The 24143-nt window shown below is 44.3% G+C and overlaps 1 protein-coding gene across 1 annotated transcript in view; it reads right to left on the reverse strand.

Annotated features, from left to right (window-relative positions):
- PROSER1 (proline and serine rich 1) overlaps nucleotides 1–24143 on the reverse strand; it is a 114844-nt gene that overhangs the window by 20524 nt on the left and 70177 nt on the right. Inside the window, exons 9-10 of the mRNA XM_082244677.1 lie at nucleotides 8535–8678; nucleotides 3388–3480 (exon numbers count right to left, since the gene is read on the reverse strand). Of these exons, the coding sequence (XP_082100803.1) occupies nucleotides 3388–3480; nucleotides 8535–8678 (237 nt within the window). The remainder of the gene's footprint in view (nucleotides 1–3387; nucleotides 3481–8534; nucleotides 8679–24143) is intronic.

Raw genomic sequence — 24143 nt, forward strand, 5'->3', positions numbered from 1 at the left:
CCTTTTTAGAAGTCTGGTCTGCAAACCAGCATTTGATCCAAAAGATATGCTGAAGGACCACTGCCGAAACAGAGAGCCTGAGCCACTATCGGAGCCGCATACAAAGAGACATCACAGATAAAACTGCAGCCCCTTGACCAGCTGGTCCGCCAGCTCAGCAAAGGCAGGGGGAGCTACTCCCCCCTCCAGGTCACGGCACAAAAACCTAGCCCATTCGGTCAGAGTCTGCGACACCAGGGCAATGGTAAATATCGGCCTCAGTGCCAAACCAGCCAGGGTGTAAATATTGCGGACCACAGACTCCGCCTTCAGGTCAGCAGGGTCCTTAAAACCTGGGGGCTCTTTAACCAGAATCATGGTTGCCTTGTTTAATCTGGAAACCGGAGGGTCCACCACTGGTGGAACAGTCCAATTCTTAAGAAGGGACTCCTCATAGGAGTATCGCCTAGCAAAATCGCTTAGGGACCCCAAGGGGAAACTTTAGTCATTCCCACTATTTAGTGACAATTCTGTCAAAATAGGAGGTGAAAGGGAACACCTTTGGCACCATGGATGGCTTGTGATTGCTAAAGGAAACCTGGGCCTCCGCTGCAGCTTCAGTTGCATCTTTAAGGTCTCACGCACAGCTACAATCAGTGCGTCCACCAGCGCCTTTTCGTACGCAGTTGCAGAAGTGGAGGAATCCTCCTCACTATCTGAGGATTTAGGGCGCGGGGTCGTAGACCAAGCCGGGTGACCCATGTCCGCCGCGACCGAATCAGATTCAGGATCTGATGAGACAGATGAGGCAGGGGAAGGCGGGGGGCACTTTTTGCCAGCCCGTCGCCCGAAAGCCACCTCCACCCAGGAAACCAAGAACTCCAGGACTGCTGTCAGTGCATCGATGGATGGGACCTGGGAGGTCCCGCAGCCTCAAAGAGGGGATCAGGTGGGGAGATGTGCTCCAAAGACTCCATGAGTCACCAGGGGACCCCACAAAAAAGTGTAAAACACTGCTAATGGACAACCCCCACTTCTCTGGCAGCCCACCCAGTTGCCAGCCACAGAGCACCAATCGAACCTCAGTAGAGAGAGGATCCCACCAGACTCACCACACCGCAGAAACAAGGCACCACAGCTACCAGGAGAATCTGCACTGCACGAACAAAGATCAGGAAATGAAAAGATCCAGTAGTCAGCACCAGGGGATAAGGAGGGGTTCCCACCGCCAAAAATCACCGCCCAGAGGTCTCCACTGTCATGGCCGCCGCAATTTTCCAAGGGCAAACCAGTGAAAAAGGCCGCCAGACTACACAAACATGGCCGCCGCGCATTAGGCACACAGTCTACAAGAAAATGGCAGCACCAAGAGGTTCCCTACGCCTTAGAAAACTGCAGCCCCCCAAAGCTGATCGCCAGTGCACCCCCCCCCAGCACAGCACCCTGCCCACACCCTAGGCAGGGGACCAGGTTGCCCCACAGCCCTAGCGCCAGTGAAGGCGGGGGTGGGGGCGGATGGGGGTGAAATGACCCACAGGGACCACCAGACTGATGAGGGGGTGCCTAACAGGAAGGAGGGAAACCCAGGGGTCCGACCGTCCCATGGAGGGGCCCAAGTCCAGCCCAAAACCCTCCAGGGGAGAGGAGGGGACAGTTACTTACCATACCAGGAACCAGACGGGCACCGCTCCAGACAGAACCTCCGCTCCATCGAAATGAGAGGGCTTTTGGCCAGGAGGAACGCATCCTCGCAAGGAGTTTAACTCGCAGGCCAGCCCTTGTCCGGTGGGGGCTATGTCGCGGCCGACTTAGCACGGAGCCGAGGTCCGCGCGCCCTCGCTGGCCAGACTGGGGTGACCACTGGATCTAGATTATCCAGCCCGTCACCCAGTCCAGTAGTTGATTGTAGATCTCACAATAAAAAATCCAGGAGAAAAAAAATTCGATCTAGAAAGAAAGAATTGCCAGGACCAGCGATCCCAGCAAGGAAATAGGTCCTTACTCCTGACTAGGCAGAAAAAAACTGAGCACCTATAGCAGAGGGAGTATACCCCTCTGGGACTGCCCATAGGTGTAGTCAGACTTTTTTTCTGCCTAGTGTCCTACTCCTGTATGAGGCAGTATAACCCAATGGTTAAGAAGATCAGGAGCTGTGCTGTGATTCTTTGAACATGACATTTTTACTCTCTTTCATTCTGCTTACTATCTTAGATCAGTATGTCTGTTTTGGAGGACTACCCATCTTGTCCTTAAGAAATGTACCCATATGATTCAATCTGAACTGGAATGTACCCATATGATTCAATCTGAACTACAAAGGCTATCAATCTCTATACATGGGCTTATATTTCTGGCTTCAGTCCAAGAGACCTTTAATGGATGTTGGTAGCTGCCTGCTATGAGCCTCATAAGCTATCTGCAATTTATATTCCCCACTGACATCTCTTGACCCTTGGCTATCTCTTGCGTCCTTCTACGCTGCAGCACGTTTTAAACCACCCACTGCCTTTGCACGGTAGGTTGATTTATATTGAGAACAGGTATCATTAAGAACATTCTTTGTTTTTTTTTTTTACAATTACTTTCTATGTTTATTGCTTATATAGCACCAACGGAGCCTCCCTGTCCGCCCGGGAGGCGTTGCCTTGTTGTCTGTCCCCACTGGCTGGGTGAGCGCCCCTTCATATGCAAGGTAGCACTGTTGTTCATCATTGCTAAGATTTGCTTTATTTTTTGGTCCTTCGTGAACATTTCTCTATAGTTCAGTTTTGTATATATTCTATTTACTTGATATTGTATATTTTTCTCTTTTACTTTTAGTCCTTTTCCCATTCCCCTGAGGAAACAGGTTGGGAATCCCCAGGAATAATTAGTCCTTCATTTTTGTCTACACCAGGAGGAATCCTTAGAGGAACATCTCTCCTCCGGGTTGCATTTTAATGTTTTTAATTTATTTTTGATGTATTTGATGATCTATTAATCCTGTCTAAACATGTGTTGTAAATGGCATGCTGGGACTGCCTGTATAGAGATCCCCCACTGTGTTACTATTTAAAAAGAGTATGCAAACCCAACATTTCATATTCCAGATTTGTGCCTGCTGTACCATGTGCTTGTATAAAAAAAAAAGTATCCGGTTCTCTTTTTATTGCTTCATTTGTGTTAAATCCCTGGTGTCCCTTGCAGTTCCCCTTCTTTCCTATTAAAAACTGACTACATTAGGCATGAGAGCAATGAGTGGTCAGGACTATGCTTAGACAACAGCCTGTTCTCCTCCAATGATCTGATTTCTACTCACGCCCCCTCCTGCACAGCCATTCACTAGAAAGTTTCGTTTACATATACTTTTAAGAAGATCCCCCACTTTATATACATATATAAAAAAACACACCAATGTTGTCATCTTACCAGTTGACTGTGAAGCAGCATTTGGAGAATAAGGGGGTGGGGGAACTGTACCAGAATTGACAGCAGAAATATGAGTACCATTGATATATGCACCTATAGAATGAAAAAAACATTAAAAAAAAATTAGTTTCCATATTTCTCTATTTGCTCACGTTCTACGCTATGAATTTCCTACCTAGCTTTATTTATGCCTTTACATGCTTATGCAAGTAACTTTACTAAATCAAGTTACAAAGTACAATCATAATTTGAAATGTACTATGGAGAATTTATATAGAAATATGTCAAATAAACATGAAAAACAAACAGTGAACATTTAGACCTATCCCTCGTCGTTTACATAATTCGTCCACGAGTGTCTAATGGGCTGGATTGAGCAATGTCCTAGTTGGCAGGCAAAAGCCTGCTGGACAACAGCTCTTGGAGGGAACACTGATTGGAGAGGTTAAGCAGTTTGTGCCGATTGCTACTGCTCTCCCTTAGGAGAGCCAACCTTGCAGGTTTTTACTCCATTTAGTGCTTCATTTTTGTCCTGACAGCAGTCAGATGGTGCTTGCATTTAGTTACCTCCACTGTCTATGGGCAGTCCCCTAAACATCTGTAGAACCTTAGAAGTTATAAGCATTTATTTAGTTGATTTTATAGAATTATATTTTAAAAATACTACAGCATGCCATTTTAAAGCATTGACTAAATTGTTAATGTACAATTATACACGACTTAAACTCCTACATACAAAAAAAAAAAAAAAAGTCTGAAAAAGTAGATGCTCAAACAGGAGTATCATGTGCAAGAAGCCTAAAGCTCAGCAACTGTGCTGTTGATTGGAGCAGTGTAGGTGGATGTCAGCCAGCTGGAGAGGCACACAGCTGTAGTGCGCTATAGAGCCGGTCTGACTTCCCTACATGCTGTCAAAACAGGGCATTCAACTCTTGATACATCATGTCAATTTAAAAAAAAAGGAAAATCACAGCAGAGCTATCACTGCATATGTAGCCTGACTTTATTACAGTAATACAGTTAGACCGACCACACGGTTCAAAACTCGGCTGGTTCAGCAGGAACCAGCCAAAATTCGAACCATTATTGGGCAAACTAAATGTACCAAGTAGACCAAGCTACAGACGCTAGCGATAATCACTTTCTTCTCCCGATGTAGACAGCTTCACCCCTGGGAGAAGATGATGGCCTGGTAGGAGGGATTCCTGCATCAGCACTGTCTTTGTTGATTGGAGAAATGGAGCAAATTTCTTTCCTGCAACCCGTGTATGGCCAGCCTTAATCACTCAGATTTAATTGGCCTTTAAGATATGAACACGCCAATGCTACATAAACATGGGCAGACAATACAAAAAAAACATAAAAGGCATCTTTGCTTATCCTAAAACTAAATCTGCACTGCGTTATTTAGGCTTGTGTTATCTATGATTACATTTGAGATCTTCAGAAGGATATAAATTTACCGTACCAGTATTAGTTTCAAAACGTAAATTACTATTAAATTCAGTATTTGTTATGGCAACAATGAATTTGTGTTAGTACATCAAGGAGTTACAATTTATGGGGGTTTGCAACATAGAAATTCCTTCTAACAGGCCTCAGAAAGCCTTATAAAAAAACCTTTATAGCATTTATGTATTTTATCCAAATCAAACATATGACTTTAAGGCTCCATGTACACGGGACGCTGGAAATGGCCGTTTAGGAGCAGTTGGGCGTTTTTTTTAGAAGCCCCTGAACCCATCTACATTTTATCTTATCTGTCCATGTACACCAGGTCATTTGCAGTCGTTTGCGGGCAGTTGCGTTCAGGGACTTTTTTTATAACGCAATTATTTGCGTTCGAACGTGTGTTTCCCAGCGTTTCAAACGCAAAAACGCGACCGAACGCGTTCGAACATGACCGAACGCGATGACATTTTAAAGGGGAATAATTTTTTTGACCTCTAGGAACGCTTCTAAATGCAAACGCCCGCAAAACGCCCGCTAAACGCGGGTACAAACGCGACCGAACGGACGTTTCAAACGTCCTAAAAATTCCAGCATTCAAAGGGACTTTTAACAACGTCCCGTGTACATGGACCCTAAAGCTGAACTCTAGGGGGAAAATAAAAATGCTCCCAGTGGGGCCAATCCTCTGCACCTACAAACTCCCTTTGTGCAGTTAGACTAGTCCCTACAGCTTCTTTTCCTTCTTTTTCGGATCCTCTGACATCATCAAGTACAATGCAGGGCTGTAGCCTTGCACTGCAAATGAGGGCGCCAGGGAACAGTACACAAGCTACAGCACAGGGCAATAGAGAAAATTTCAAGCTGCTGGGGGAGTGACAGATTAACTTATTTAAACTGCTTCTTACCAGTACCTAAAATGAGCATTCAACCCTTGCAGTGCAGGAGCAGGCTCACTAAGGAAAGATATTTTTCTTTTCCCGGAGTGCTTTAACATGACCTTTTCTAGGCTAAGTACATACATTCTCAGTTTGTAAATGGAAGTCTGACTAACATGTTTAAGAATTATTTAAAAAGAACAACCTCGTCATTCTGCATAGTGCAACCCAGTAACCAGTATTGTTTAGTGCCTGCTAAAGCTTCTGGTGATGTCAGCTAAATAATGCCTGCATTTCCATTAACATCTGTGAAAAAAAACAAAACTGAGGGGTGTTTAGAGAGCTTCAAGAAAACGGTTTGATATTTTTAAAAGACCACATATACACAAGCATTTCATCCAATAAATGTTAGTCTGAATAGCCTCAATTTAACAGGCATTTACCAAGAATTCAGAAAGTGTCTGCAAAGATAAGCTCTCCGAGTTAGTCTCCCAGTGTGCTAGAGCTTTGTAAATTTCTTCTGAAACCTGCTAAATGCAGTTAAAGCTACAGCCTGCATGTACTTTACTATCTGTGTTAGAAATTTCCATTCTAGGGGCAAAGGGTGCTTAGGGGGGGGGGGGGAAGAAAAGAAAACTTGGCCCCTTCAAAGTATACACGGGAAATATAAAGTGGCTGCAGTCTAAAAATTAACAGGTTTTTACTTACCTACTCTGTGCAAAGGTATTGTACAGAACAGCCCCATACGGTCTCTTCTGAGTGCTGTCTACTCCTCTTCAGCATGTGCCCCCATGGCAAGAAACTTGCTTAGAGGGCACAGATGCGGGCATGCTCCCGAACCAGGCTGTGTGCGTCCATAGACGCACACATCGTGTATCAGCCCCCACCCCCTACTTACACAATTTGACTGACAGCAGCAGGATCCAATGGCTCCCACTGCTTCCAGCAAAGCCAGTAAGAGCGGGAGAGGTGAGTGAAGATCTGCACATGGGCATAGTGCTGGATCAATGAAGGAGTCAGGTAAAGGTGAGGTTGGGGAGAGATAGCAATTTTTTTTTTACTTTAATGCGGATAATGGATTCAAGTGATTGTAAAGGCTGAAGGTTCTACATGCAACTGCCTCTACAGCCCCCTCCCCCCTTTAAACTTACCGGAGCCTGATCTTGAGCCAGCGATGTGCACAAGAGTCACGGCTCTCTCCTTCCTCATTGGGTCAGAAGAGACAGCGGAGGGAGCCATTGGCTCCTATCATTGTCAATCACAGCCAGGGGCAAGAGAGCATGGGGCAGACACAGAACGGCTTAGAAGCGAACCCATACGTGTGTCCCCCCCCCCCCAATAGCAAGTGGCTTGCTATGGAGGCATTTCGGTGGACAGGAGGAGCCAGCAGATGGGGTACCAGAGAAGAGGAGGATCAGAGCTGCTCTGTGCAAAGCCATTGCAAAGAGCAGGTAAATATAACATGTTGGATATTTTTAAAGGTAAAAAACTTTTAGAGTTTTAAACCACTAAGCTTAAAGATGCTAGTCTGAACAACAGGAATTTACTAAGCAACTGGGGAGCGGAGCCAAGTAGTCACCCAAAGCTTTCCAAACACCAGGAGATACCAACTAAATGTTTATTCAAATTATAGCCAGTATTCCAACAGTCCCAGACTGGAGCTAAAACGTGTTTTTAGAACTTTAAGAAAGCGGTTTTAAGCTTTGGAAACACTTGCTGAATGTGATGTTCTTTAGATTAGCATTTATAAACTTAGATTAAATATGCCTGTGTATTCTTCTTCACTTTAGATCTACTGGAAATATGGATGCATGCAATCCAAGAGTCACAGATCAATATTTTTTGTCAAATTTACCAGCAGTTACTATTTAACAAGGTAGCACAAAATTCAGCACTTAAGGCAACCAATCAAGTAAGGGAAAGGCAATGCACAATGCATGACTAGCAAGACTAGCGTTTATGAACGCAGGATAAATATGCCCAAGTGTTCTTCACCAAAAATTGGATGAGTGCAATACTGGGAGTAACATGCTAATTTTATTTTTTTTTTATTTTTATGTTGAACTTACCAGTAGTTGCGATTTAACAAAACAGCACAAAATGCAGCAATCATGATAACCAATCAGGTAAGGGAAAGCCACAACTACAAAGCACGAACGGTGACATGTTGCAATGACAGACTGCACTTTGCATGATGAAAGGTCCACAAAAAAACTGACAATCCGACTATGTATGGGCACTGCTGGCCAGATGCTGATACATTTTTGGGATTCCAAATCTCTTCACTAAAGCTCCAGGCTCTTCCATTCTCACCACAAAAAAAAAAGAAGTTTAAAAGTCACACCGCCAAGAGCACCAAGTGCTGTGGCTTATATCAATTAGGTTTTAAGAAATAGAAATTCAGTACTGCGTACAGCATATTATAAATCAAAACTTAGTGCACAGGTAAATTTGAGATACTGGATAATAATCAGATTGTTAGAATGTGCTAGAACTGAGCTGAATCTGATTAAAGGGCAAGATTGCCATTTTAATTCCAAATTTACAAAAGGGAATAAAAAAATAACCCAGAAATGGTAAAAATAACCTACAAATGAAAATTTGTAATATCAAATAACTCAAGTAATTGGTTAAAAGCTGAAAGCATCATAGAATCTTCTAAAAACGGTTCAGAGTAATAGGATGTCTCATTTCTGAAGGCCCATCACTCTACTTCCTTCCATCATTCAGTAGTGTCTGGGGTATCTGCTAGACATTCAGTGGTAGCTGGTGTTGTGCAAAACAGTGATTATTTGCAGTAAACAGAATAAATTTAGTTACTGTAGTTCTCGTTTTTCTTAGCCCAATCCCGACAATTCGCACTATTGGCTGTTGCCCCTCCCCCTTCAGATAAACTTTGACCTTCTCCAGAGGTACTTAAGTTTGACTGTTCCTTCTTTACCGCCATTGTCTTCCCATAGTAATCTAAAAAATAGAAAAGCAAGACAAACAAACAGAGCCCTGACACAATTTCATGCAGTTCTGTGCATGCTCGACATTTTAGACAGTAAAAACCTACTTAACAATAATGTGTCCCATGGCAGGCTAAATAACCGGCATAAAATTCACTGGAAACCACGGTCATTAAATACCTTGCAACTGCTGCAGATTTTAGAAACGAAGGCACTAACCATACCGTACTGTTCAAATTTTTAGCTGTAAATCTATTATTACATTTAGAATAGTGTACTCAGAATCTAAAAGGACAAATAAGCAACAAAGGCAATTTTTCTGATCTTCAGTTGATACATTTATCATAGTAGGACACAAATGTCCATGTTACCCATAGCATTCAACCTAAATTGCACCTGTTACTATATAGGACCTCATGAAAGGAAAACCTTCTTTGGGCTAAAATTAGCATAATGCCTCAAAGTGATGCCCACCAAGTGCTTACCTTACTTTATTGCGTTTTAGATGCCCCCTGCTCCTGTATACAATAGAGCAGGGGTCTCCAAACTATGGCCCTCCAGTTGTTCAGGAACTACAATTCCCATCATGCCTAGTCATGTCTGTGAATGTCTGAGTTTTACAATGCCTCGTGGGATGTGTAGTTCCGCAACAGCTGTAGGGCCGTAGTTTGGGGATCCCTGCAATAGAGGAACAGTAAAGTAATGCAGGACTTGGGGACGGACTGTTTCTCCACTGTATACAGCAGAAGGTGCAAAAGGACAGCAACATAATGCAGTCATGGGTAGCAACAGCAGGACTTTGAAAGATCCTTCTCTGGGACAGAAGAATGTGATGCCACTGACCACACAATCACACCTTTCAGTCATTTTTTTTTCTGTTGGACATCGTAAGGAAGTGACTGAAGTGGGGGGAAAGTTGTTGTAAGTGGTTCCACTTTAGAGAAGGGACAATCTACTAACTTCTCATCTTCCCTTCAAGTGCTGCAGTGCCTACAGAATCCTCTTCGTACGACACACTTTCACAAGTGTTGGATTCCTGGTCCCCATGAGTGTTACGGTTCCTTCTGCTGACCCCTACATCACCACTCTGTCCTGTAATGCCATAGGGGCAGACTAAAGGACCCAACTGCTCTAAGCAGGGACCAGGAATCGAATATCCCTGGAAGAGTATAGGATGAAAACTTCTCTGGGCACTGTAGATCTTAAAGGTGGTGAAAATGAGAAATGTGGATGAGTATAATACTGTATCCCTTTATAATACTGTATGCCTTTACAGGGAAACCTTTTCTACTGTTTAACTTTGTGACAAGGTCACTTTAAAAAATTAGAAACTATGCAAGAAAATTAGATACTTATTCTTTTATATTAAAGAGACTTGCACTGAAAAAATACTCCGGCTGAGATTGGAAATTCTTGCTTTTGAAAATGCTAGTTGCCAACCTGATATGTTGATCCAAGTGTTTGCTACCCCAGCATTTCATATTCCTGAAATGTGCCTATTGTACCATGTACTTTTAAGAAAAAAATGGTATTTTTGACTTACCATAAAATCCATTTCTCAATGTTCACTGACGGACACAGCTCCTGATCTTCTTGAACACTGGTTTATACTGCCCCGTACAGGTGCAGGACACAAGGCAGAAAAAATTGAATTTTTGTAAGAACTTTCCGTAAAATTATTTTCTCTGAGTCCTCTGACAGTCGCCGCCCACTCATACAATCTGCACGTCTGGGTATTGGCCTTCTCCACAGGAGTAAGCTAGGCAGAAGATTTTGTTAGAATATTCACAAAAACCTTGTATAGACACCTACAGGGGGCTGTCCCTATGGTCAATACCCCCAGCTAGCTTCATTCCCAATTCAGTTTGGTAGCAAGTAGTATAGAGATCCACGAACCCCAAAAGAGGGGTGGGGGGCAGCGACTGTCAGAGGACTCAGAGAAAAGAATTTTACGGTAAGTTCTTACAAAAACTCTATTTTCTCTTACGTCCTCACCGTTGCCGCCCACTCAAACAATCTGCACATCTGGGATGTCCCAAAGCAGTGTAGATGTGAGGGGTGGGAAAACGTAACCGTCAAGAAAGGCAACGCAGCACCCAGGTCAGAGAAAAGAACCTTTTCTGAACCAGAAAGGTAAACACTGGCCAACAAGAAAGCTCAACAGGAGCGAAAGCCCAGGAAAACAAAACAAAAAGAAGAAAAAAGCTGAGACCGCAGCCCCAGCCAGAGAAAAGCCAGCCTACTCCTAAGATAGGCAGCAGCAAACTGAATTGGGAATGAAGCTAGCTGGGGGTATTGACCATAGGGACAGCCCCCTGTAGGTGTGTCTATACAAAGTTTTTGTGAATATTCTAACAAAATCTTCTGCCTAGCTTACGCCTGTGGAGAAGGCCAATACCCAGACGTGCAGATTGTATGAGTGGGCGGTGACTGTCAGAGGACGTAAGAGAAAGTCTGGCTATGCCTATGGGCAGTCCCAGGGGATATACTCCCTCTCTCTGCTATAGGTACTCCGTTTCGTTACAAGCAGTGTCAGAAGAATTACAACTCCACAGAGGGGTGGGTGTTGTGTGTCAATGATCAGAGAAATGGATTTTAAGGCAAGTCAAAAATCCCATTTTCTCTTTTGTTCAATAACAGACAAAGCTCCTGATCTTTTTAACCATTGGGACGTCCCAAAGCAATGTTAAACATGGGGGGTGGGAACAGCAGAAAAGAAACTCCAAAGGCTAACTATAGCTCAACCAAAACAACTGGAGCTCACCTGAAAAAAAAAACAATACACACACAAATAGGACCAGGTCCTCTAAACAGCAGCCCGCAAACATTTTGCGGCCAAAGGAAGCATCTGCAGGTGTCAACACATCCACTTTATAGAACTTTGTGAAAGTGTGCACCGACGACCAGGAGGCCGCTTTGCAAACCTGCGTCACTGATGTCTGATGACGGAAGGCCCAGGAGGCACTGATCGCATGAGTAGAATGCGCCTTGACAGGGAAAGGAGGAACCTGATCCCGGATGGAATAGACCTGAACCACCACCTGTCTGATCCATCTGGAAATGGTCGCAGAGGAAACTGACAGCCCTTTCCGAGGTCGCAGAGGAAACTGACAGCCCTTTCCGAGGTCCATCCGTGAGCACGAATAGTGAGTCTGACTTCCTAAAAGATGCTGTAGCTGCCAGGTACACCCTAATTGCCCAGTCCACATCCAAGGCATGCAAAGCAATTTCCTTCAGATGTGTGTGCCTGGGACACAGGGAAGGAAACACAATATCTTCATTCAAATGAAAATTAGAGACAACCTGAGGAAGGGACAGCGGACAGGGGCGAAGAACCACCTAACCACTGAACAACCAGTAAGGTAAACGACAGGATAACATCGCCAATTCCGACAACCCTGAGTGCAGAGGTGAAAGCGACCAAAAAAGACCGCCTTCTGGGACAGCGTAAGCAGGGGAATCTCCTGAAGATTCTCAAAAAGAGGATTCTGGAGGACTGAGAGCACCAAATCGAGGTCCTAAGGCGGAAACAGAGACAGCACTGGAGGTGTTAAGTGCCTAATTCTCTGAGGAAAAGTATGCACCAGGGAGTACGTGGCCGACATCATCTTCATTGAAAGAAGACCGTTAAGGCCGACATCTGACCCTTGATACTACTCAAGGCCAGTTTCTGCTCAACCCTCTCGTTGAAGGAAGGTCAATATCTGAGCCATCGAACACGAGTGAGGATGAACCCCAAGATACTAACACCACGCAATGTACTTCTAGGAAGATCTACCATCGTATGTGGAAGAAATAGGTTTCCTAGCTTTTAACAGCGTTGGAAACGCCGACTAAGACAAACCTCTATCCATCAGCACCTGGCATTCAACAGCCAAGTTGTCAAAGCCAGCGATTGTAAAGCAGGATGGAAGATTGGTCCTTGGGACAGCAGATCCTCCCTGAGAAGAAGCTTCTGAGGAACGTCAGCGACCAGCTGCACCAGATCGGCGTACCAAACTTGGCGAGGCCAGTCCGGGGCCACTAAGATGACCGGAATAACTTCTGCCTTGATCCTTCAGACCAAGTTTACTTGGATGCTCCAGAGGAGGCCCGAAGGCTCCGATCCCTCGTCAGTCAACCCGGAGGGACAAAGACTACGTCGTCTACGACGAGGGTCCTTGCCCTTAGTATCCTGTGGAAGAAAGGTACTCTTCCCCCCTGTGAGACCAGTAATGACGTCATCCAGGGTAGCACCAAACAGGCAATCTCCTTGAAAGGAAGATCAGTCAAGGCCTTTTTTTAGAAGTCTGGTCCACAAACCAGCATTTGAGCCGAAAGACACGCCGAAGACCACTGCCGAAACAGAGAGTCAAGCCACTAGGGAACTCTTCAACTGGAATTATGGTTGCCTTGTTAATTCTGGAAACCAGAGGGTCTACCACCGGTGGACCAGTCTACTTCTAAAGAAGGTACTCTTAAGGGTATCCCCTAGCAACTAGCTTAGGGATCCCAAGGGGAAACTTTGGTCGTCCCCACTATTTAGTGACAATTCTGTCAAAATAGGAGGGGAAAGAGAACTTCTTTACCGCTCTGGATGGCTTGTGAGTGCCAAAGGGAACCTGTGCCTCCGCCGCAGCTTCCAACTGTAAGTCTCAAGCACAGATAACAATTCCATTTCGTGCGCAGTTGGAGAAGCAGGCGGGATCATCCTCACTATCTGAGGATTCAGTGCACGTGGTCAAAGACCCAGCAGGGTGAGCCATGTCCTCGGCGGCCCAATCAGATTGAGAATCTAAGGAGACCGATTAAGGCAGGGGAAGAAGGGGGGTGCTTTATGCCAGCCCATAGCCCAAAAGCCACCTCCACCCAGGACAAAAGGGACTCCAGGACCTCTGTCAGTGCATCGATGGATGGGACCCGGAAGGCCCCGCAGCCCCAGAGAGCGGATCAGGTGGGGAGATGTGCTCAAAAGACTCCATGAGTTACCAGAGGGATCCCACAAAAAAAAAAAAGTGTAAAAAAACACTGCTAAGGGACAACTCCCACCGCTCAGGAAAGACCACCTGGTTAAAAGAAGACAAAAGAAAAGGGGCGCACCGACCTAGTGCATCACCACTAAAACCATTTATTAAAATATTAAAAAGTATACAGTATACTCACAAGGCAGGTGTGATAATACACACACCAATATTGCACATAAAATCTCCAAGGTAGCCAAAGTCCCACACAAAGCTGAATGGCATGCAGTGTGCCGCATGGGGCTGCTATGGCTGGGCTGACGCTTTTCAGGAGCGAGCCCCCTTCCTCAGAGCCAGAAAAGTTGCTGCTGCACCTGGTTGCCAGTGACAGAGCACCAATCGATCCTCAGTAGAGAGGGAGAGGACCCCACCAGACTCACCACCCCGCAGAAACCAGGTACCGCAGGAGAATCTGCACTGCATGAGCGGTGATCACAAACTGAAAGGATCCATGAGACAGCCCCGAAAACGCCACCCAGAGGGCTCCACTGTCATGGCCACCGGACTACACAAACATAGCCGCCGTGCATTGAGCACACAGACTACAAGAAGAAAATGGTGGCACCACAAGGCTACCAGGGACCCAGGAGGGATCCCTGGGCCTCGAGAACAGGCCCAGGCAGGAGCCCCCCCCCCCACAGCCGATAATCTGGTCGCCGGCGGCGCATCCCCCCGCCCCCATCGCCAGCATAGCGCCCTGCCCCCACTCTAGGAGGTGGACCAGACCAACCACACAGCCCCAGCATAAGTGGAGAGGGGGTGGAGGTAGGATGGGGGGACAGATGAAGGAGGGGAATCCGGTGGTCCAACCGTCCCATGGAGGTGCCCATGTCCACCCCAAAATCCTCCAGGGGGAGAGAGGGGGGGCGCCATCGGCATCCTGCCAGTCCCTCTACTTTCCTACTAAAAACTGACCACACTAAGCAGGAGAACACACCGTAGTCAATTCTCTAGCTGTGCTGGGAACTCAGTCTGCTCTCCAATGATCAGACTTGTCTTGACACGCCCCTCCTGCACAGCCTTTCACTGTAAAGATCTGTGTCCTGCTGTATCTCATCTCCCCAGCTCTTATGCAGCTGAGGACAGAGAGAATGTGATCTCTTATAAAAACTGAAAAATCCATAAATATAATAAAAACACACATATATATATATATATATATATATAATATCTACAGTGCATTCGGAAAGCTCTTCACTTTTTCCACATATTGTTAGGTTACAGCTTTATTCCAAAATTGATTCAATTCATTATGACAACAGAAGCAACAGTGCTGCTACCCATACAACTCACCAATGAAAGAGCTCCCAGCCGTTTCACTGAGTGCATATATAGTGCATATATAGAAAGATGACCCGCACACCAGTAGTAGCTCTTAAAAAATCCTCACCTTTATTCAAAAACCACAGTACACAACTGCAGATAAGATCAGTTGACGCTTTCATTATTTTTCCTCAAAATTCTACAAACAATACCCCATAATGACAACGTGAAAAGTTTGTTTGAAATCTTTGCAAATGTATTAAAAATAAAAAATGAAATAATCACATGTAGATAAGTATTCACAGCCTTTGCCATGACACTCAAAATTGAGCTCACGTGCATCCTGTTTCCACTGATCATCCTTGAGCTGTTTCTACAAACTTGATTGGAGTCCATCTGTAGTAAAATCAGTTGATTTTACACAATTTGGAAAGGCACACACCTGTCTATAGAAAATCCCACAGTTAACAGTGCATGTCAGAGACAGGATTGTATTGAGGCACAGGACTGGGGAAGGGTACAGAAAAATGTCTACAGCATTGAAAGTCCCAATGAGCACAGTGACCTCCAACATCTGTAAATGGAAGAAGTTTGGAACCACCAGGACTCTTCCTAGTGTGGGCCACATGGCCAAACTGAGTGATCGGGGGAGAAGGCCCTTAGTCAGAGAGGTGACCAAGAACCCAATGGTCACTTTGACAGGGCTCCATCGTTTCTCTGTAGAGAGAGGAGAACCTTCCAGAAGAACAACCATCTGTACAGCAATCCACCAATCAGACCTGTATAGTAAAGCAGCCAGACAGAAGCCACTCCTCAGTAAAAGACACATGACTGCCGGTCTGGAGTTTGCCAAAAGGCTCCTGAAGGACTCTCAAGACCATGAGAAACAAAATTCTCTGGTCTGGTGAAACAAAGATTTAACTTTTTTGGCCTGAACGGCAAGCGTCATGTCTGGAGGAAACCAGGTACCGCTCCATCACCTGGCCAATACCATTCCTACAGTAAAGCATGGTGATGGCAGCATCATGCTTTGGGGATGTTTTTCAGCAGTTGGGATTGAGGGAAAGATGAATGTAGCAATGTACAGAGACATCCTTCATGAAAACCCGCTCCAGAGCGCTTTGGACCTCAGACTGGGGCGAAGGTTTATCTTCCAACAGGACAGCAAGAGCCCAGACTTGAACCCGATTGAACATCTCTGGAGAGATCTGTAAATGGCTGTGCACCGAAGCTCCCCATCCAACCTGATGGAGCTTGGGATATCCTGCAAAGACAGATGGGAGAAACTTCCCCAAAATAGGTGTGCCAAGTTTGTAGCATCGTACTCAAAAAGGATTGAGGCTGTAATTGGTGCCAAAGATGCGTCAACAAAGTATTGAGAAAAGGCTGTGAATACCTTAGTACATGTGATTTTCTTTGGTTGTTATTTTTAATAAATTTGCAAAGATTTCAAACAAATTTCTTTCACGTTGTCATTATGGGGTATGGTTTGTAGAATTTTGGGGAAAATAATGAATTGAATCAATTTTGGAATAAGACCGTAATATACCAAAATGTGGAAAAAGTAAAGCACTGTGAATACTTTCCAGATGCACTGTATATAGAAATGTTTTGCCTTTTATTTAAATTTTAGACTGAATAAGTTGTTTTACAAGGTGATCGTTTTACAAACACTTTAAAGTGGTTGTAAACCTCAGACAGGAAATATGAACAAATCAAATCCCTCTATAGTGTGTACTTGTCCCAATACAGAGTACTAAGTGTCATTTCTGTCTGCTGCTTCATTCCTTACCTATCAGCATGAATCACTTCTGACAAGTTTTCCTGAGACCAACAGAAAAATAGTGACGGGGGAGAGACCTCCAGCTGACTGACAGCTCTCAGAGTTCTCCTCACTGAGCTCTGCAGAATGTAACTGCAGCTCTCTGCCCCCTTTTTTTCTGTATGCTCAGATGAGCTTTATAAATTCTGCAATTTGAATGGTTGTAGAGAAGAGAATACTGCAGATAAACATATACATTTTATGTAGGAGGATTTGTTTCATTTCTGTGTTTCACCTGAGGCCAGTCACTTCACTGGGTATACAGTGGGTACGGAAAGTATTCAGACCCCCTTAAATTTTTCACTCTTTGTTATATTGCAGCCATTTGCTAAAATCATTTAAGTTCATTCTTCTGCCTCATGAATGTACACATAGCACCCCATACTGACAGAAAAACACAGAATTGTTGACATTGTTGCAGATTTATTAAAAAAGAAAAACTGAAATATCACATGGTCCTAAGTATTCAGACCCTTTGCTCAGTATTTAGTAGAAGCCCCCTTTTGATAATACAGCAAGGGGTGTTTTTGGGAAAGATGCAACAAGTCTTTCACACCTGGATTTGGGGATCCTCTGCCATTCCTCCTTGCAGATCCTCTCCAGTTCTGTCAGGTTGGATGGTAAACGTTGGTGGACAGACATTTTTAGGTCTCTCCAGAGATGCTCAATTGGGTTTAAGTCAGGGCTCTGGCTGGGCCATTCAAGAACAGTCACGGAGTTGTTGTGAAGCCACTCCTTCGTTATTTTAGCTGTGTGCTTAGGGTCATTGTCTTGTTGGAAGGTAAACCTTCGGCCCAGTCTGAGGCCCAGAGCACTCTGGAGAAGGTTTTTGTCCAGGATATCCCTGTACTTGGCCGCATTCATCTTTCCCTCGATTGCAACCAGTCGTCCTGTCCCTGCAGCTGAAAAACACCCCCACAGCATGATGCTGCCACCACCATGCTTCACTGTTGGGACTGTATTGGACAGGTGATGAGCAGTGCCTGGTTTTCTCCACACATACTGCTTTGAATTAAGGCCAAAAAGTTCTATTTTGGTCTCATCAGACCAGAGAATCTTATTTCTCACCATCTTGGAGTCCTTCAGGTGTTTTTTTAGCAAAATCCATGCGGGCTTTCATGTGTCTTACACTGAGGAGAGGCTTCCGTCGGGCCACTCTGCCATAAAGCCCCGACTGGTGGAGGGCTGCAGTGATGGTTGACTTTCTACAACTTTCTCCCATCTCCTGACTGCATCTCTGGAGCTCAGCCACAGTGATCTTTGGGTTCTTCTTGACCTCTCTCACCAAGGCTCTTCTCCCCCGATAGCTCAGTTTGGCCGGACGGCCAGCTCTAGGAAGGGTTCTGGTCGTCCCAAACGTCTTCCATTTGAGGATTATGGAGGCCACTGTGCTCTTAGGAACCTTATGTGCAGCAGAAATCTTTTTGTAACCTTGGCCAGATCTGTGCCTTGCCACAATTCTGTCTCTGAGCTCTTCAGGCAGTTCCTTTGACCTCATGATTCTCATTTGCTCTGACATGCATTGTGATCTGGAAGGTCTTATATAGACAGGTGTGTGGCTTTCCTAATCAAGTCCAATCAGTATAATCAAACACAGCTGGTCTCAAATGAAGGTGTAGAACCATCTCAAGGATGATCAGAAGAAATGGGAGTTAAATATATGAGTGTCACAGCAAAGGGTCTGAATACTTAGGACCATGTGATATTTCAGTTTTTCTTTTTTAATAAATCTGCAACAATGTCAACAATTCTGTGTTTTTCTCAGTATGGGGTGCTATGTGTACATTCATGAGGAAGAAGAATGAACTTAAATGATTTTAGCAAATGGCTGCAATATAACAAAGAGTGAAAAATTTAAGGGGGTCTGAATACTTTCCGTACCCACTGTATGTAATACTATTTAATACTTCTGAGTCACTAAACCAGAACAAGTCTGCCGAACATAGGTTTCGACTTTCTTAGCTGCATGCTTGTTCCACATTGTTGACTAAGATCAGACAAGCAACCAGTATTTTCATAGGGAAGCTAGTCGTGCCAAGCTGTATATTTTTCAGCGCAGGTTTACTTTAAGCACAAGCTTTAATATTGACATATAGTTCATGACAAATGCCTCTTTTTTTACACTAAGTATTTTTTTGTTTCAAGCGTTCATGCCTTTGAGACCTAATACAGACTTGCCTTCCCCTCTCCTTGTTGTCCCGGTAAATGATAACAGTGGGAACATGCATAACGACTTCATCATGATGTCAGGAGCATGCAGTTATGCATCATGGTGAAGTAAAAATAGGAACATAAAATGACATCTGATATATTTTGGTATAAAAGGAAAAAAAGATGCAGGAAAAATATACAAAACCTAAAACGTGATCATCCAAAGCCTTCTTTCAGGTTGTTTGATAGTGTGAGGAGAGTTCCCTTTTAATGACAAGTATAAGCTCTGAAATTCTAAAGATGCAGCACGAGAAGGAAGTACCTTCATTTACAAATGCTCAAAGCCTTTTACTAGCCCTGTGTGTTCCATTGATGAGAACCACAGACAAAACACTTCCCCACTGTCCTACAATGCCTCAAAGGAAACAGACAGTCTTCGACCCCTGCACGTTTCAACAGGATTAAAGCCAAACTCCAGACCTATTTAAAATACATCATTTAAGACTAAAGCCTGGTACACACTAACAGTTTTTTTTTCCGTTCTCCCCCGCGGGTTGAACGAAACGATCGATCAGATGTTAGTACAGCGACCTACCCCGCAGAACTGTTGTGTTCTGACAGGGGGACGTGGGGGGACCTGGAGGGACGCCCCCCACCAGAACACTCCAATCAGCACTCTCAGCCACTGGCTGAGAGCGCTGACCGGGAACTTGTCGGCTGCTGGTTTTCAAGCATGCTCGTCTGACAGAAGCCGGCCTCTATCGGAACGACTGACAAAGGTCTGGGTTCACATGTATGCGAAATGGATGGGTTTTAAACAGCATCCAATTCACATGACATGTAAAGGTGTGACCGGTTCTCAATGGAGCCAGTTCACACGTCAGGGGCGGCCGAGGTGCAATTTCAAAGAGTGTCCTGTGCGTTTTTAGGCCTGGTTCAGGTGCGAATTTAGGGAAAAATTTGCATCTTAACGGGTGAACAGAAACGCACCAGATCCCGGACTGTAAATTGCAGCCGCACATATGTGAACCCAACCATACACGTACCGAATGTTGGTCGATTTTTATTGAACTGGCCAACGTCTCCGGACATTCGACCCATGCGTACATAGGCATTAGCAGAAGTATAAGAATCATCTTAACCACCCCCTGCTGAGCATCACTCAGGGGAGCCAATAGCAGCCAGTTAGGGCTGTACTGCACAGCGCTGTCAATTACAGCACTGAACATACTTTACGCAGCAAGGGGGAGCAGAAGGATGATCTCATCAATGCACTGCTCTTCTTTCTGAAACAGGATGAGGCAGGGACCTGCCCAGGCTATAAGGCTTAAAGTCTAACTCCACCTTTTGGACCATGTTACATTTAACTTGGGCCAATTGGGAACCCCCTCCCTTACAGCAGCTGTGAATGAATAAACTATTCCACTATAAACTATTCCACCACTTCTCAATGCAACATGAATTAGGCGATCATTGCACTTGCACTCCATTAACAATTCCATCACCTCTCCAACTAAAAGCCTGTACCTCCAATGATCCCATTTGCAATTCCAAAGATAGAAGCAACGCCATTGGTAGAGAGAATAGTATGCAACCTACAGCTGACTGATCTGATTTCTGGAATTGCACATACAAGTGGTTTTACTCACATAGTATACAGTACGGCATTTCCACTACCACTGAACAGTCACTTGCCCTATTCCCATTGCTAATAGTTTTACAACTTCTGGAGAAGGTCAATATTTAACTGCTCTGCACAACAGGAATTTCCAATACTTTTAGCTCTTCCTCAATAAGGCTTTGTTCTCACAGACATACTACAGCGTACACCCACGTGAGGGCTGTGTTAGCCCGCACAGGGATGCACAGGTGTTCAGTGCATCCCTCTGCAGGCAGTGCTTTTCATTTCAATTGGGACAAAGCAGCTGCACAGACACAGATGATACTCTCAACTTGACGTTAGTGCTTTTGCACGGCCCTGAATACATACTGTCTGTATTTGGGGCCATGCACCTGCACTGATGTCAAATTGGCAGAAGCGGCTGTGTCCATGCAGCTGCTGCCTCCCAACTGATATGAATGGGACTGCCTGCACAAAGCATGGAACACCTGTGCATCCCTCTGCTGGTAAACACGGCCCTCGCACAGGTGCCTGCTGTACTGCACCCACGTGAACAAGGCCTAAGACTATAGAAAAGTAAAGACACATTACTACTGGCTGAGTGGGAGGGGCAGGCTGATGACATCACGCTCTCAGACTCAGCCAATGAGAGGAAGCTTTGTATTTATTCACAGAATATGAAGCTGCCTATGAATGGCTGAGCGCCGTTCAGCCAAACTCTGTTTTGATTTAGGTGTAAGAATGGTAGTCTGTCTCGCAGCTGGGACCCAGCATTGTGTACTGCATGTAGCTGAAGTTATATGCAGTACATACAGTGCTTAGAGACACTGCAGCACTTAGGGAAGCAAATCGTTCATCTGGACCAGCTTGATCCAAATTATTTAAGGGGACATGAAACATGATCATCTGCTTTACATAAAACTGTTCACATACCTTATTTTAGACCCAGTGATGTAATCTTTGGGTTTTTGTGCTTATCTATGCAATGCAGGTGAATCAAGGCTGGTGGGAGGGGTCAGCAGGGTGCTGTATATCGCTTTTTAAAAAGATCACTGCATTCAGCCTCCGTACTCCTGTCAAAAACTCTTATACGGCTCTTGGGAGGAGTTCTGCAAATATTAAAATGCAATCATGGGGCAGTGGTCAGCTGTGAGGAGTGGGTGTTTCTAGGAAGACTACATTTTCATGCAGAGTGGCCCTAGATAACACACCCACATAGGCTGGGCTTCCATGACAGAAAGAACTGTATTCCAACAAATGAAAGAGGGGAATCAGGGGAGGAAAGTGCTAGATGCTAGAGGTCCAGCTAGGAAATAAGGTGGGCTCTGTCTGACTTTTTGCAGCTAAATGTTAGAAAATTTAAAATCTAAATTTAACTAAAAAAAAAATTTAAAATCTAGAAATGAAAAATCTATAAGTTAGAAGTAACAGTACAAGAGAAGAGGCTTCACAACTATGAGAGACTGAAGGTAAGGCTGGAGTTCAGCTTTAACCCTTTTTCTGCCAAAAAAGATTTTTCCCGCATCCTTAAGCATGCATGTTTGACTTAAAAATTACATAAAATGCCTAAAATATATATATATTTTTATATATAAAAGTAAAAGACTAATGGAAAAAAAAAAAAAGAAGATGGTAACTACAATTTATGCCGCCCAATATTTGTGAAATGGTTTATCAAATCTATATAAACAAAACAATATAATCCTCATTTTATTTTTGGTACGCAATAAAAAAAATGAGGTGTCGAGTAATGGATACCAAATATGTCAAGCCTCAGAATGACATGCGCCCAGTAAACAGCGTAAAACAACCAACATTATCAATAGACAATGCTTTAAATGTCTTTACAGTTCATCACTTTAGAGCTAGGGGTCATTCACACAGCCACCTGGGGACATACAAAAAAAAAAAAAGTTTGGGCATATTCCCCGCCCATGAGCCACAGGTGTTGTGTACAGCCTCCCCACAGACATGAATGGCTGTACATAGTTGTTTGTGTGTAAACCTGTGCATGCATACAGATGTTTTCCTATAGATACACTCTTTACATGTCCTGTCTAAGGGTCTGTGTTATTGGGCTTTGGTCTTATGTCAATGTCAGTTTAAAATGTTTTTAAGATCATTCAAAAGAAGTGCATTTGACCTATAGTAGTTGACATCCTTTTGACATGCTTCAAGTGGCTTTGCATTCCCATAGGCTTGTATGGGAATGCAAAACCCATTTGATGTGATCAAAAGCCCTTCAACACAGGCCATAAATGAACATTCTCTTTTGAAGACTTCAATCTCATTCAAAGTTTTCAGCTGCCCCACCAGAAGTACAAGAAGAGTTCACACAGCACTTATGTACAAACCGATTCCAAAAAAGTTGGGACACTGTACAAATTGTGAATAAAAACAGAATGCAATGATGTGGAAGTTTAAAATTTCAATATTTTATTCAGAATATAACATAGATGACATATTAAATGTTTAAACTGAGAAAATGTATCATTTTAAGGGAAAAATACGTGGATTTTAAATTTCATGGCATCACAACATCTCAAAAAAGTTGGGATCCCCTCTTCTTTTTATAACAGTCTGCAAACGTCTGGGGACTGAGGAGACAAGTTGCTCAAGTTTAGGAATAGGAATGTTGTCCCATTCTTGTCTAATACAGGCTTCTAGTTGCTCAACTGTCTTAGGTCTTCTTTGTCGCATCTTCCTCTTTATGATGCGCCAAATGTTTTCTATGGGTGAACAATCTGGACTGTAGGCTGGCCATTTCAGTACCCGGATCCTTCTTCTACACAGCCATGATGTTGTAATTGATGTTGTATGTAGTCTGGCATTGTCATGTTGGAAAATGCAAGGTCTTCCCTGAAAGAGACGACGTCTCGATGGGAGAATATGTTGTTCTAGAACTTGGATATACTTTTCAGCATTGATGGTGCCTTTCCAGATGTGTAAGCTGCCCATGCCACAAGCACTCATGCAACCCCATACCATCAGAGATGCAGGCTTCTGAACTGAGCGCTGATAACAACTTGGGTTGTCCTTGTCTTCTTTAGTCCGGACAACATGGCATCCCAGTTTTTCAAAAAGAAGTTCAAATTTTGATTCGTCTGACCACAGAACAGGTTTCCACTTTGCCACAGTCAATTTTAAATGAGCCTTGGCCCAGAGAAAATGCCTGTGCTTCTAGATCATGTTTAGATATGGCTTCCTTTTTGGCCTATAGTGTTTTAGCCGGCAACAGCAAATGGCACGGTAGATTGTGTTCACCGACAATGTTTTCTGGAAGTATTCCTGAGCCCATGTTGTGATTTCCATTACAGTAACATTCCTGTATGTGACGCAGTGCCGTCTAAGGGCCCGAAGATCACGGGCATCCAGTATGGTTTTCTGGCCTTGACCCTTACGCACAGAGATCGTTCCAGATTCTCTGAATCTTTGGATGATATTATGCACTGTTGATGATGACTTCAAACTCTTTGCAATTTTTCTCTGAGAAACTCCTTTCTGATATTGCTCCACTATTTTTTGCCGTGGCATTGGGGGAATTGGTGATCCTCTGCCCATCTTGACTTCTGAGTGACACTGCCAGTATGAGGGGCTCTTTTTATACCCAATCATGTTGCC

Source organism: Pelophylax lessonae, assembly GCF_965119305.1.
Source record: "Pelophylax lessonae genome assembly, chromosome: 2".
NCBI classification, from domain to species: Eukaryota; Metazoa; Chordata; class Amphibia; order Anura; family Ranidae; genus Pelophylax; species Pelophylax lessonae.